Here is a 15,876-nt window from a genome sequence, read left to right as displayed (position 1 = left end):
TTAAGGACCAAAGATCATTGCTGTATTCCCCCAAATCCCTTGCTGGGGCCTTGTACACCCCAAAAGTCTGAGCAGCCCTTCCACTCCACTGAACCCCTCTTCCCAAACCAGCCTACAGCCACTGAGGACTAAGCAGAACGCCCTTTGGATCCTGCTCTCCCCTCTCAGCTGTTAAGTCCATGCGTACCAACCCTGTACAGTAGCTCCTCACTTAAGGTTGTAGTTATGTTCTTGAAAAATGTGACTTTAAGCGAACGATGTTAATTCTTATGGGGAAATTGGATTCGCTTAATATAAATGGCGGGGGTTAGGTTCCAGGGAAAAAATTTTCACCTGACAAAAGACCACACACACACACAATAAGTTTTAAACAAACAAACAATTTAATACTGGTACACACTGATGATGATTGTGAAGCTTGGTTGAGGTGAAGGAGTCAGAGGGTGGGATATTTCCCTTACTGCTAAATGATGAACTAGCAGTTGGCTGAGCCCTCAAGGGTTAACTCGCTCACTCTGCAAGGCAGCAGGAATGGAGGGAGATATGTGCATTCCCCTTAAGTACACTGCCTTGTTAATTAGATCAGCTTGCTGAGACCGCAGCTGTGGCAAGCTCCCTCTGTCCTGTGTCCCCCTCTGCTCTATGGAAGATGGGGTAAGCAGGGTGCAGGAGCAGGGGGGGCACCCTGACATTAGCCCTCTTCCTCCCCCCCCCCCCCCCAGCAAGCAGGAGCCTCGGGGAGCAGCTCCAAGGCAGAGGACAGGCGTAGCACATGGCAGTGGTGGGGAGGGACAGCTGCACTTGCTAGCCTGCTGGGCAGCTGCTGTACAGGGAACTTACGGGAGGGGGGAGCTGAAGGCGGGGCTGCCGGTCCACACTGGTTCCAAGCCCCCACCAGCTGGCTGCAACAGGCTGCTCTTCCTGCAAGCAGTAGACAAAGCTGGTGGCTGCCAAATGGGAGCATTTCACAACTTTAAACGAGCACGTTCCCTAATTGATCAACAAAACAACATTAACCAGGATGACTTTAACTGAGGAGTTACTGTCTCACGCCCAGCACTTATTACAGAACAAACATGGGCATTGACCAGCGGTGTGAGCACAGGCCTGGGAGCTAAGGGCTCCTGAGCTGCACTCCCAGTCTGAACACGGCAAGGTGTAATCTCTCACTCACATACAGCTTCCTGTGCTGCTTTTGTTTCTCAGGGTTTGGAATTGTTAAGCGGCCCCAGGAGCAGCTCCATTACCCGCAGGGCAGCCGGCTTCCCCATGCTCTTCCTGTGTATCGTCGGTGGGGAGGATCCCTCCCAGGCGCGCCCTCTGCTAGCACACTGCATCCAGACTTTACTGGCCTTGGCCAACACGCCTCTCCCGCAGAACTGGGACCAGACGCTGGACCTCCCTCAGGTGAGAGGCCTGAGCGCCGAGCAGCTCAGCTCCATTAGTGGATGATAGGCAGCAGAAGAGACCTGCCTCTTGGTTAGCCAGGCAGGCTGCCTCCTGACTCCCAGCCAGTGATGCTGCTGAGCGAGCGCCCTGCCCTCCGAACGCGGCTGGGGTCCCTATGCTGCCTGCAGCACCATCTCTCGGAGGAGACCAGACCCACAAGCAAACCACTCGTGCCCACTCCCGGCGTCCTGCTGGTTTTCACTAGAGTAGAGCTGTTCGCCGCGGCGTCACACCCACTTACCTTCCCTGGCCAATCCAGCGGAGGGCGACGGCTTCCTTTTCGCTGCCCCAAACTATTGCCTAGTGTTTGCTGTGTCCCCACCCCCACCCCGAAGTGACTCGTGTGCATTCTGTGTAGTACGTCAAGCTCCTTTGCAACGAAAGCTGCTCTGAGTGGGAAATGACTGTGACACTTCTGGGGGTGGTATCCACGGCTGCAAGGCACCTCGCTACCACCTGCCCTTAGTGTAAGGAAGCCATATCTGTGAGGGGTCAGTTCACAAACTCCACCAGCCACAGGCAACACAAGCACTCCCCCCCTCAGCCCCACGCAGGCTTCACGGTTCCTCTGCACGTAAGGAATAGGCACATGCAGCCCCTGAGCTCTCCAGGCTTCCCCTGGAAGAGTCCAGCCCGTATTCTACTACACGCTCCCCACATTCACTGCTCCCAAAGGCACAGTACACACCAGCTGCACCTCAGAACCACCGCTCCACTCAACTGACAGCACTCGGATTAGTGAAACCAAGTAAAAGTTTATTTAACAAAGACCCGAGATTTGAGAAGAAGCAGACAGAATTAATGGGAACAAATGGTTACGTATAAAATAAAATCACAACATGCTTTCTAGAGCCAAGACATTCCCCTGTCTCAAAGGTTACTCACCAAAAGTCTCTCTCTTCTCATCAGAGCCAGACCAGCTGTGATCCTTTGTTCATACAACAAGCCAGCTGGCAGCTTGACCCCTCAGTGAAGGATACCTGGATATACCATTGTATCTCCAGATATAGTTCCAGCCATCCACTGTCATCACTTGTAAACAGGGCACCTCCTGCTACTTGTTTTTTCCTGCAGAGAATCTCCCATGGAGATTTCACAATCTCTTAATTAGCACTGCGGTCAATCAGTAAACATACAGCTGTTGTGAAGTACACAGTACTCAATTTACATATAGCCAGACAGGTGGATAAGCAGCTCCCACCTGAAAGAAACATACACACCCCCTCCTTACATAGTATCTGTACAAACATGTCACAATGATGATGACGATCAGCGTGGCACAGGCTTTCACTAGAGACCTTACCAGAAACCCTTTGATGAACGATTCTGTAGAGACCAGACCCAGGGCACTGCCTTCTGCCAGTGGGCACCAAGATGTCCCTGGGCCACCTTGGTGATCTTTATTGTGTGTTCTCTGCAGGTCTCTGCCTTGCACGTGCTGCAGACACTGGTGCGTGGCTCTGGCCTAGGAACGGCGCTGCTACAGTATGTCACGCCTATGATGGCTCTGCTTCTGAAGGCACTAGGCTCTTCTAGCTGGGCCATGAGAAACGCAGCCATCCAGCTCTTCAGTGAGTAATAGCTGCTTCTTCCTAGCAGTGCCATGGGGTGCACGCATGGGTGTCCTTCCATCAGTCAACCTCCATAGGAGCAAGGCCATTGCTCTGCTCAGTGCCCGGCCCTTCGTGCCCTCTGAGGGACTAATGGAACAGAAAGCAAGAAGAGCATGTCAGAAGCTCTGCTGTGAATAATAGTGGTGGGGAGGAGACAGTGTCGTATGGTTTGCAAAACGTGTCCTCCAGTCTATGGTGAGTCTGAACAGGCTAATTCCCGTATCTGTTAGAGTCCCAGATTAGGCAAGCGCTGGGCTACATCAGGAATGCTCAGCTTACCAGGTCTGCTAGCCGCTTCCTTTGCTATTTAGGGAGAGTCACGGTAGCTGTTCCCTAAGGGGTCTAAGAATAATGTTTTATACAGAATCCCACCCCCCACAAAGCATTTTCCAAACTGCCCTCAACAGATGGTCCCAAGCAAAAACCCCAGGGCTGACCTTTGGGGCAGTCCCAGTCAGGATCTAAATTTTGACTTGTCTCCGTCTCTCCCACTACACACGGCATCAATGAAATGCAGCCATCTCTGGGGTGGAGGGTGGCTCAGCATGAGAACGAGTGGAGTGGGAGATGCTGGACAAGGGCCCAAGGCAAACCCCAGCAAACAGGCCACAGCATCTTTAATGCCCTGCAGAGCAGGGGGGACCTGCTTTCCGGAGTCTCTTTTGAGAGCGCCCCCCGTCAAGTACATTGCATGGGAGTCCATCTCCCTGCCTGGGAAGGACGAATGACTGAGCCAGCCCTGCTGGGATTTGAAGCAGGCTTCAAGGAGAGACGTCAGGGAGTCTCTGTGCTCAAACCACTAATGTGTTGCCTCTGCCTGAACGCGGCTCTGGTGGATTTGCTGTTCATGCTGAAGCGCAGGGCAGAGTACGTGGGTTGCTGGTTCATCGCTGCCATGTGCCAATGGCCGTGGTTCCTGATGCCCTTCCCCCGTTTGTTTTCTTTCAGGCGCCCTCACAGCTCGGGTGCTGGGTCCGAAGCGGAGCCGGGATGATAGCTGTGCTCAGGACGGGGTGAGCCCTCAGGTGTTCTTCAGCCGCTACCCGCAGCTGAGGGAGATCCTGCTGGGAGAGCTGCACTCAGCTCTGGAGACGGCAGGAGAGCCGGAGGGAGGGAGGTTTCACCTCTGTCCCTCACTCCATGCCATCCTCACGCTCTTGGCAAAACTCCAACCCAGGGCAGATGGACTGAGCAGGTAGAGAAAATGGGGAGGCCACCACCCCATGGGCAGGTGGCAGGGTGCAGGCTGGGGGTCCCCACAGGGGCACTGCTACCTACGGCCTGTGTGAGGCTGACAGCCTCCCAGAGCCAATGGCATCCAGCTGCCTTCTGCAGAGGGGGAGGGTCCCTGCCCTCGTCTGGGTCACTTGCGTCCTGGCGGAGGATGGGCTGCGCGATGGCGGGGCGCTGCAGTGGCACTGCTGGTCCTGAGGGCTCAGAGGCCCCATGGAGCTGACGTGCAGAGCCGAGACATGCTCTCGAGCTGTTGTTGTCCTTTTCTAGCCCTGTCCGTTCAGCTCCGTTTAGCAGGGACGTAGACCAGCTGGAGGATAATCTTTGCTTTGTTTCCCGCTCTGCACTGCTCGCTCTGCAGCGTCTCCACTTGCTTCCTGGAGCCCTTGCTTCAGCTTGCAGGAAACCCCATCTACGCTGTGCGAGTGATGGCAGCCAAGGCCCTGGTCCCTGTTGTCCCTACAGCTGAATACGGGAAGATCCTGCTGCGACTGGCTGGGGACTTAGCTAAGCGAGGCGGTGTCCTATCCCACAACACACTGCATGGGCGTCTGCTGCAGATACGGGCTCTGCTGGCTTACACTGCAGACACGAACTGGTGAGTAGGTTTCTAGTGCCGTTCCCTTACTCCCTTTCTGTTTTCACGGCAGCAAGGCATGACCTCAGATCCAAACTCCAAAGCCAGGGGCATAGCGTGAGCAGCCTGGCAAGGAATGCCGAGGCAGACACTGAAATTAACCTAGGAATGTTGCTTCCCAGCTGAGTGGCAGAGAGGCGGCTCCATCACAGACTCACCAGGTGACTCGCTTCCTGTGCTTATGGAAATCCTGCCTTTTGTGAAACGGCTCCATTTGCTATCGAAGGGGCAAGAAATAAGGACAGACCAGACTGCATGGAGCCCTGCTGGCTGCTTCATGGAGCGCCAGGGACAATGCATAAGGACGTACGCTGACCTCATGTTCTGTTTGGTTGCAGGGGTGGGGGAAAGGTTTCATCACACACCCTAGAAACAGAAGAAAGAGCCCAATGACGCCACCATAAGACAGGATACAGGGTGGTCTAATAGCGACTGACCTTTATCAATGCAGTATCCTGTCCCCTTCCAAGAAACAGAATTGTGATGCATCAGTCTGCAGAGAGAACTAGGCCAGCACCTTTCAAAGAGACAAGCTAACGCTCCTGCATCCAAGGTGCCTAGGAACAGCGAGTCCATAACTATTGTTACTGGTACCTCGCTAAGTAAACTCTGCCGTTTCCTTTCAGTTTGTCACCAGATGCCATGCGGTCTGTGGCTCACCAGATGGAAGGCCAGTTCTGGTTGGTCACCCCTGCACAGCAGTGCCCTCTAATTCGCTCAGCCTACCTCCAAGTCATCTCCCTCTTGGCAGGGAGCTGCACCCAGGGTTTTGCAAAGCGTTTTCGAGAGGTTGTGAGCAGTGAACTGGACAGCCTCGGGCCAGGGCAGAAGGCAAGATCTTCCAAGCTTCAGGTATTTGCCTCTCCTGAGGATGTGGTCATTGTGGCTCACTGGGGCCTCAGAAACAGCTTCAAGGATAAGGAATATGCAGCAGGAATATGCTACCAGTCAAGCTGCAAACTCACAATGGACCATTGTAAACTCTCTGCTGGGTCTGGAGTACAGGATAGGGATGAGAAGCAGTCGTTCTCTCAGTGGGATCCTTTGAGGCTTAACCAGTTGGTGTTTGCAAAGTGCCTGGAGAAGGAGAGAAATGCTCTGATTTTAAAAAAGTCTCTGGTGTTCTTACAAAAATGGTGAATGGCCTTTAACCTTGAGCATCTCTGCTTAAGGGGAAAATGTAGGTTAAATTTAGTTCTCCGGCTATTTCACTTTTATTCAATGTGCTAGCAGTGGGCATGTAGTGTAGGGCAGTCATCCAAACCTGGCCCACATCAAGGGGATCTTGTCCCGGTCTGGAAAGCAAAGCCTTTCATGGAGCAGCATATAAGCAGCTGTTCTGGTTTTCTTGCAGGTGGGCTCCGCTGTGTTCCATCAAGTCATCACCCACTTCCTCTGCAAGGAGGCAGCAAGCCTGGCTGGGGCTGAGAGAGTTGGTGCAGTTTGCTTGCTCCTCCAAGGGGCAGATGTTGATATCCAATCAGCCATCCTGACATGGGTGATTGAAGGGGAGGAAGAAAGAAGCAAGGACTTAGAGGAGAGTCTCCAGCTGACGTTACTGGTAAGGCAAGGCTCCATAGAGATTTTGAATCAGAGCGAACGTTCAGGACCTGTGCAGTCCTAACACCCCCACATTGCGAAACAGATCGTGCCTTTCTGAGCTCTCATTCTGATGAGCGTAGCTAGTTAGGTGTTCCTAGAAACTACTGTGCTGAGGCCATTCACTTAGTACTGACACCATATGCCTTTCCCTGCGCATCCTACTGGGAGTTTGAACTCAAGTCTCTAGAGGTGAGTGGCTAGAGTGTTAATCCACCGCACTTCCACAGCTGCAGTTTAGCTTTAGAAGCGTCATTGCTCATCCCGAATCGAAAGGACTTTTACCGAGAGGGACGGTGATTCCTTATTTCTCTGGGAACTTTCCATTTCTTCATCAGGAGAACCTAAAGTCAGTGCTACAAGGTCGGCGGGACAAGGAGTTCTTGAAGTTATACCTGGAGGCTTTGGTGCATCTGTGCTGCAATCCTCCATCCCAGGCCCAGGATGTTTTCCATAAACTCTTGGGTCCTGCAGCAGCATGTGTGTATGTCCTGCTATCTATGGTGGAAACAGAGTCTCCTGGCCCAGACCTCCTCTTCCAGGCACTCTCTGTGATCAGCTTGCTCTTTGTCCTGGGGTAAGTAGAGTCTTATTCTCCTGTACCCTCCCTCTAATTCTCTGATGGACCATAGACGTCAATAAGAGTTTTGCCCTGGGTTCGGTAGGAGCAGCACTGATGCCTACAACAGCAGACAGCTTTTTGGCATTGCCTATATAATATATTCAGGTCTGTGCGTCTGTCCTGGCTTTTTTCTTCTTGCTCTTACTTGGTTGGCATTGAATTTTATTGGAGGCATGTGCCCTTACACGATACCGATTTAACCGGTGCCGCACTGCAACTCTGCCCTGCGTGGTAGGTGGTCTGATACCAATTTACTCCACTCCCCGAGAAAGCGAGGATTCAAACATTGAAGAGAAGCAGATCACTTGCAACTGAACAGGAGCTGTTGCCTGCAGCGACACGTAGAATGGTGCTGGCTAAGAAACGTAGGGGTGCCAGTTACAGAGGTGTCGGTGCAGTAGAGAATTGTCCAGTATGCAGGGTACAGCATAAACAGTGGTGTGTGTCCAAGGAGCCCTGGGGCAGGTGTCACCCTAAAATACTGGCAGCTACAGTAATCCTTTTGTGCCTGGTGTAGCATTTGAACTCAAATGGCCCTGCTTCTCAGGACTCCCAGACTCTTGTGCTTGAATGGATGGAGAATAATAGGTTGTAACTGCTGTGAGAGGGACAGAACCAGAGGTGCTACTGCTTCTCCACAGTGTACTGCAGAGACCCATGACCCTTCGCTGCAGGACCTGGTATACTTTAGTGCATTTTGATTTAGTTTTTGCAGTGGACATCAACAAATGCACCAATGTCAAAGGATGTCACTAGTCTGGTGCAGTGACATGGGTCTGGCTTATTGGTACAGAACCTCCCTGAAAAGGGAGAATTCTGTGTTGGGGCAGTCAGCTGAGTGCCGGTGTCTGATGGAGCCAGAAGGAATGACCTGACTTTGACATTCCTTCCCTCTCACTTGTCCTGTGACAGTTCCAAGCTTCGGGATTATCCCCTGCTTGAGCGATGGTGTGTGATGCTGGAAAGATGCAGCAGATCCATTTCTTCGGAGGTGCTGAGACTGGCAGCGGCAAGGTCTCTCAAGCTGGCAGGAGCTGACGTGGTTCAGAGTGCCCTGGAAGCCTCCTGCCCATCCCTGCTGTCGGTGGCTGTGCGGTATGTAGCTGACACTTAGTCAGAGAGCTGAGGCCAGAAGGGACCCACCAGATCATCTCAACAGACCTCTCGCACCTCGTATCACAGGCCACCACCACCACCACCTCCCGCACACTGATCCCAACCACTGAAATGAGACCACAGTATTCCAGCCCTCAGGAGACTAGAGTATTATGTGCTACAGGCAGAGAGTAGGAGGGGCTGAAGTGCACCAATGCCTGAGGCCCCCCCACCCCACCCCAACAGCAGGAAATGATTCAATGAGATACACCCACGTAATCCTGGTAACTGACCCGCACCCATCTGCTGCAGAAGGCGGCGAAAACTCTGCCAATCTGACCTGGGGGTGGAAATTCCTTCCCGACCCCACACATGGCCATCAGTTAGACCCTAAGCATGTGAGCAAGAACCAGCCAGCCAAGCATATATGAGAGAGAGAATGCTTGGTGCCATCTCAGAGTTCTGGCCCTCTCCATTCAATGTCCCATTGCCAGCTGTGGCCATCCCTGATACTTCAGAGGAAGGAGATTTAAAAAAACCAACCCAGAATACACTGGAGGGGAAAATCTCTACCTGACCCCTGCAGGTGGCCAGCTGAAACCCTTGAGCATGAGCTTTTAGGTCCATACGACGTACACCAGAAATGGGCCTCCGGGCTGCTGAGCCTTAACCCCCACCAGGGCAAGCAACCCCGTCATACAGTCACACTAAAAAAAAATGTATCCAGCTCTCTCTTGAAACTAATTGTTTGCCCCCACAACTCCTGTGGGGAGGCTGTTCCAGAACCTCATCCCTCTGATGGTTAGAAACATTCTTCTAATTTCCAGCCTGAATTTGTTCATGGCCAGTTTATATCCATTTGTTCTTGTGCCAACACTGTGCTTTAGCTTAAACAGCTATTTACCCCCTCATGTATGTGGGGGGGGGGTAAATATCATCCATCTTTATTCTCTTTATAACTAAAAAACCTCATATTATTTATATTTAATTTCCTGGCAAGAGCTAATTCAGCTTGACTTTGAGCAATACTTGTGGCATGAAAGTCAGGTTTTCTTGATGGCCGTTGACAATACACATTTCCAGTACTGCTCCAGCATCCAAAATCCCAATTTCTGGCCCTAAAGGTTAATAACTTGCCTATTTAATAGAAGACTCACACTAGGAAAACTGCATTGACGAATATTAAAGGGGACATTGTCAAATTACAAATCACATTTTTAAAAACAAGATGCTTTTACCTGTGCTGCTAACACCTGAAAGCCTCAGCTCCTTTTTGCTATAAAGTACTGTTGATTTACTCTCTGCATTCCATTCAGCCTGGACAATGAAAATGAAACTGACGAGTTCATTTTCTGGCCCTCACGCAGGGTAACTCAACTCTGCAATATTCTAGTTGCAAACACAACATAGGAATATTTAAACAAAAGACTTGTAAGTTGGAGTTTAAATAAAAATACTGGAAACGTTTCTGTTGACCTAAGGGTTTGTAAAACAATATTTTTTTTAAACAAAATGTAAATATTGGGTCCAACTCTCCCCAACAGTGTCCTCATGAAAATCCTCAATATAATATTGGATGGGGCACTTTGCCCTGATGAACAGAGACAGGCTGACTGTGACAAGGTTGTGGAGTACTTGAGGATATTGTATGTCACTTTACAAAAGAGAAAAGAAAGAATCTTTGTTAAACAAACATTACCAGGATATAGCTAGTTTCCATCTGACCACTCTGCTGATATATTTCCCCCTTTCCCCCAACCTCCATCTATTAGCTTTGTCTCTTTCAACTGTAAGCTCATGGCAGCAGGGCCTTTCATGTATGTAACACCTGACACATTGCAAGCACTACCAGAAACAAGTAATGATGATATTGACCATCCAAAGTTTCCTGTTAGTTACAACAGCGTGTAAGATTATCCCCTGGCATTGTAGTTGGACAGCTTAGAAATGCTTCGGATAGCACCATATGCTACTAAAATGAAGTCTGCTTTCTTTTTCCACTCAGTGTGATGGACATGGGCATTTACCTGCTACAAGATGAGGATCCGGAAGTACGGCGTGAAGCCTCTGTCTTCGCCAGCCTTGTTCAGCACGTGTCGGGAGCGCAGCCTCAAGATAGTTGTGTATTCATCCAGGGTAACAGAGGGCTGGTGTGCCTGCTGCGTGTCCTGCTGGAAAAGTTCTGGGGCTGCCAAGAAACCTTTGAGTTTTTGCTTCGGCACCTCCCCACGCTGGATCTCAGCAACATCTTGACAGAACTGGAGGCCAACAAGTGAGCAGCTAAGCTTCTAAAGCGGTGTTAAGGAGACACATACCAGAAATATTTCAGTACCCATCTGCAGCTGTGACCAAGGGGAGGGCACACTGCAGCTCCAGAAGGGATACAAAGATTGCTTTGAGGCACCTTTGCGCTCCCACATCCCACTTGCACTGGTCCAGTATCCCAGTGTGTATTAGAGCAGCTGCCTGGCAGTAGCCCCAAGGGGCCGGGAGGAGAGCTAGGGATTGCTGTGGCGTAGGAAGATCTGGCCACTCCTAGTTTTCTCCCAGCCATGTCCTCCCAACACTAGCTGCAGACACTAGAAATGGCTTAAGAGTGTCTATGGTGGTTTCATGCCACAGGAATATACCAATACCCTGGTGAGGTCCCGCCATGGCTGGTTATGCCAGCAGTGTATTGCAAAGCAGCCATAGTGCAGACTAGGACTGGGAAACCTGTCTTCAGGAACGAAGGCAAATCATGAGAATTCAGTTGCCTCTTAGGAGGGAGCCCAAGTGACCAGCTTGTAAAGGGCCAGCTCAGACATGCAGTGATCCCTACGTGCTGGCAAAGGGCAAGGAGGGGATGCGCCGTCTGCTGGTAGGAGTGAAAAGAGCAAATGCAGCCTGGTTTTGTTTCTGCTTCTGGAGGAAGCTGCTCCAGGTGGTATTCCAGAATAAAAGCCATAGGGACGACTTGTTTTTATAAGGGCAGATTAAGAACTAGGCCCTGCAAAGAAATGGTCTGTTTGGGGGTTTCTTTGTTTTTTGTTTTTTAAATAAAAATGTCCAGATTGGATGCAAGTGAGGCTGAAAATAGAAGGCAAGGGCTACTGAGTTCTGTCTCCATCTCTGCCACAGTCTCACTGTGCCACCTGGGGAGGTAACTTAGTCCACCTACGTTTGAAAATCGTGGCTTAAATTTAAGCATCCAAATCTCTATTCAAGCACCTAAATAAGTGCCCTGTTTTTGTTTGGGGTTTTTTGAGGGGTTTTTTTTTGTTTGTTTGGGGGTTTTTTGAGGTTTTGAGCACCCATAGCTCCCATTGACTTCACTGGTGGTTGTGTGTGCTCAGCACCTCTCAAAATCAGGCCAATTACATAGGTGCCTTGCTTTAGGCACTCAAATTTTAAAATAAGGCCTTTAATCTCTCTGCTTTTCCCTCTGTACAGTGGAGATGACACTTCTTAATCCACACAGCTCCCCTGGGAGAGACTGGAGTTAATGGGCTGTAAAACTGTGCTCTATAGATGGGAAACATTATTGTTGTCAGCATCCCAAGGGAACTGTCCCCCACAGAGGGAGGCCTTGGGCCTTTCAATCTGTGGACACAAAATACGTGAAATCCCATCACCAATACAGAAGGCCCAGTCTGCTCATGCAACACCCATCACGGTGCCATCACAGTGTGAAATCGTGCAGAGGTGTTTGGAGGAGCAGATCAATGAATGAGACAAAACGTGGGGTTTATCATTTGACTTGGCTTCCCTTTCAGAGCGGTCAGTCTGTATAAAGAAGACGAACCCAATGTTTTTGCAGAACCAGCTGTCTTATCCCGACTGCTGCTCCCCTTCCTCCTCCAGCTGCTAGACAGGGCGCCCGCCTCTACTCGGCTTTGTGAGTTCACTCAATGCTGGCTGAAAGCCACCGGACCCAGCATCTTACACAACCTGCAGCACTGCAAGCACTGGTGGAGCCGAGGTACGTAGCTGCACTGGCCTCGCATCTAATCCCTTCCCGGTGTTGGCCTTAAAACCAAAGCAAAGCTGGTTGCATACATGACACTTGTTCATAAAGCACAGATTTGTTTATATGTAGAACCTGCACTAATTGCCACTCTCTTTAACTATGTGGTGCTAGAATAATTGCTTTAAATAAAGTAAAATGGAAGAAGCAGCACATTACTTCCTGCCATATTGCAACTTCAAAGCTACGTTAAACTTGGGGTTGAAGTGACTTCATAGTATTCTTTACATTTTTTCCAATGTTGTTCTCAGTCAGGTTAATACAATTCACCTGGGCTCTAGCCCACGATCCACATGCAGAGAAACCTGCTACGTTTAGGTTTGTTGTTCCAGTGTTTCCCCCCACAAACCAGCCTCCCTTCAAACAGCACCGAGACTGGGATGAACAAAACGAAGAGTGCAAAGGAAAAGCCAGGGAACAGCCACTATATTCCATAACTGTCCCTTTGCAGGGTCTGTGCCATTGACTGACAACCCTAACTTGTTTTCTGTATTTTGGCCAAATTCACCACACAGTTCAGCCAGCTCCCAGGAGCGTATCACGAATAGCGATTAGGGGTGAAACTGGAGAATGAGAAGCAGCTTGGAGGTTTTGGATAACTGGAAATTGCATCCAGAAATCCCCGTGATGTTACCTGCATAATAAACTATTTGCCCTTGGCAAGGGAAACTGCAGTAGAGTCTCTGTACTAGAGCTGTCATGCTGGGGAGGGGCTGGCTGTGCTCTGCGCAGCCAAGGTAAGCTGAGGCCAATGCCCAGTGGAGCTGCCTGGCATTTGTGTAAATGAAGAAAGCTAAACAACAAACAGAGAAGCTTAGCACAGGCTTAAGCACAAGCCTGTGTCTGGGCCGTGTGCGGACAGCCCAAGTCAGGTGTTCTTGGAATTCACCTGTGCCAGGAACAGAAAAAAGCCAGAAGTCCCTGGTGGGTATTCATGGCTCTGCACCGTCATGCTGCTGCTGGGTGACACTGGTTTTTCAGTGACAGCTCAACTCCTGCTACAGCAGCGTGGTGCTTTATCTGCACTCTGGCGTACATGGGAATTTGGCTCGTGGAGAGGATGGGACAGTGAGAACAGGAATATTTGCCCGCTCGTCTGTCTCTATAAAATTACTTTTGACGGCCACCGATATCCTATCCACACCCTAACCCTATTAACGCCTTGTTCTGCTCCCTTTTAGAGGCCATTGCACCTTTGCATATGAAAGCTCTGGGGTGTGCAAAGGTGCATGCTGCTGTCACAGCGCTACTGGTGAAGGCTACACTTCTGGCCCACATGCTGGATGGTCTGGAAAGGACCCACATCAGTGCTTCAGAGATCCACTGCACTTCCCAGGAGCTGAGAAGGGAGCTTGTGCTGGTACAGGAACTGCTGGCCCAGCATGGAATGGCCCCCACCTTCAGTTTAGACTATGGGATCACAGATACAAGGTCCTCAGTAAGAGCTGTCTGATCATCCTGGGTGGCAGAACTGTGTTGTACTGAGTTACCATGAGCCATTAGCCAAGGGGCAGAGTGTGCGCTCTTCACACTGTGCTTTAGATGTCTGTTCTGAGACACTGCTGGATCTCTGTGCTCACCTTCCTGATTTCTCCTCTGCTGGGAGCCATCCAGAACTGGTAGGTTATTGATGTAACTCAGGTGCTCCCCATTCACCAGCCAGGAAAGGGCAGTGGTACACTGTCCTACTACCCGGGATCCAGGCCCCTCTCCCCCTCAGGTTATCTTGGTTCCTCAGACTTATTTTATCAACCACACATTCTCTGGATCAGGCCAGGAGGTGACAGCTTCCAGTTCTTCATTTAGAGGGCAGCTTTGCAAATTACATCACTACCAACATAAAATACCAGTGATGGTCTTAGCCCATGTTTCTGCTCCTCTCTACCTGAAAAGCATAGGCTCCTTGGTATGCCCAATATTCTCAGGTCAAGACATTGCTTCCCTGTAATGAGGAGAGTTGGATGCACTACTCCCCGAAGGACCAGAGAGAACACATCTCAAACTCGGCTCCCCCACACTTATTTCACTTTTTTTTAATCCAGGTTTGTGGCTCCTGTTATAAGGAGTCAATAAACATGCTTTTGGCTGAATAAAGTGTCGCTTGGACTTTATCACTAATAAAGAGTCCTAATTGGGTGTTGCTATTACTCCGTGTTATAAAGCAATCTGGGTGTCTGTATTTTCCATTTGAAAAGCCTTTCAATCAGTTAGCATATGCCCTCTGATTCCTCAAATGTTAGTCTCTGACTCTCAAAGCTTAGCTGCTGCTTCACTTATGGTCTAACTCTAGTTCAAACTGCTGGTGCAACAACAATCCCATACCAACAGAGCCTTCATCTTGTCTCTGTTGAGCACGTGCCTCACTGATACAGCCTCTGTCCCAGAGTTCCTGTGCTCAGAGTACAGAAGGGACCCTTCACTTGTCACTCTCCAGGATGATGTAGTGAGAGGGTGGGGAATACGCACAGGAGCTGATCCCGTCTGAGAGCAGATCACACACACAATGTCAGGGCTGCCATAACTTTCCTTCGCTCCCCTCTTTGTAGGCACTAAAGTCCCAGGCTGACTGACTCTCTGTCTATTACCGATACTTCAATGAAACATCTAAAGCCTCGTTAGGGAAGTGAACTCAGCTGTGCTAATCCCTCCTACAGGACTTAAAATACACAAAGCAACAGCCATGGCAGACAAGTGTTATTTTCAAAATGTTTTGGAAATAACATTTTTAAAGCCTGACATTCAGATTAAGAACCTGACATTTTAGGCCATTTCAAACGAGAATTAAGATACAGAACTCGAAGGAACCTCCTGGGTCGAGTCCAGTCCCCTGCTGTCACAGGTAACCCCATCACTTCACTTCCCTTTACCTGTTTATAAAGGGTCCAATGTGCCCACAATTCCATTCATAAAATACAAGCCCAGTCATAAACTGATCAAGCGCCATCTTAAAACTAGTTAGGTTGTTTGCCCCCACCCCGCCTATTGGGAGGCCACTCCAGAACTTCGCCCCTCTGATGGTTAGAGACCTGTCTCGTTGCCAGCCTAAGTTGATTCATGGCCAGCTTATACCCATCTGTTCTTGTGCCAACATTGCCCTCCACCTTAAATAGCTCTTCACCGTCCCTGGTGTTTACCCTCCTCATGTATTTATACATTAAATTCAATGTTGATAAATGCAAAGTGATGCACATTGGAAAACATAATCCCAACTATACACACAAAATGATGGGGTCTAAATTAGCTGTCACCACTCAAGAAAGATCTTGGAGTCATTGTGGATAGTTCTCTGAAACCATCCACTCAATGTGCAGCGGCAGTCAAAAAAGTGAACAGAATGTTGGGAATCATTAAGAAAGGGATAGATAATAAGACAGAAAATATATTGTCTCTATATAAATCCATGGTACCCCCACATCTTGAATACTGTGTGCAGATGAGGTCGTCCCATCTCGAAAAATATATATTGGAATTGGAAAAGGTTCAGAAAAGGGCAACAAAAATGATTAGGGGTATGGAACAGCTGCCATATGAGGAGAGATTAATAAGACTGGGACTTTTCAGCTTGGAAAAGAGACGACTAAGGGGGGATATAATTGAGGTCTATAAAATCATGACTGGTGAG

The 15,876-nt window shown here is 49.7% G+C and overlaps 1 protein-coding gene across 4 annotated transcripts in view; it reads left to right on the top strand.

The window, feature by feature from the left end:
* Window positions 1-14,415, top strand: part of LOC123350895 (thyroid adenoma-associated protein homolog) — a 37,738-nt gene extending 23,323 nt beyond the window's left edge. For 3 of the 4 annotated variants that reach the window (XM_044989764.1, XM_044989763.1, XM_044989762.1), the window contains exons 21-31: window positions 1,207-1,407; window positions 2,870-3,020; window positions 4,011-4,257; window positions 4,657-4,893; window positions 5,559-5,784; window positions 6,287-6,493; window positions 6,870-7,108; window positions 8,066-8,248; window positions 10,254-10,520; window positions 12,004-12,209; window positions 13,436-14,415. In XM_044989764.1, coding sequence (XP_044845699.1) covers window positions 1,207-1,407; window positions 2,870-3,020; window positions 4,011-4,257; window positions 4,657-4,893; window positions 5,559-5,784; window positions 6,287-6,493; window positions 6,870-7,108; window positions 8,066-8,248; window positions 10,254-10,520; window positions 12,004-12,209; window positions 13,436-13,707 — 2,436 coding nt within the window. In that variant the 3' untranslated portion in view covers window positions 13,708-14,415. The remainder of the gene's footprint in view (window positions 1-1,206; window positions 1,408-2,869; window positions 3,021-4,010; window positions 4,258-4,656; window positions 4,894-5,558; window positions 5,785-6,286; window positions 6,494-6,869; window positions 7,109-8,065; window positions 8,249-10,253; window positions 10,521-12,003; window positions 12,210-13,435) is intronic. The other variant, XR_006573875.1, reaches the window with a different exon arrangement.
* The last annotated feature ends 1,461 nt before the right edge of the window (window positions 14,416-15,876 follow it).

The sequence above is a fragment of the Mauremys mutica genome, chromosome 16 (genome assembly GCF_020497125.1).
Source record: "Mauremys mutica isolate MM-2020 ecotype Southern chromosome 16, ASM2049712v1, whole genome shotgun sequence".
NCBI lineage: Eukaryota > Metazoa > Chordata > Testudines > Geoemydidae > Mauremys > Mauremys mutica.
Note: the sequence above shows the minus strand (reverse complement) of the source record. Positions and strands in the feature narration are given on the sequence as shown.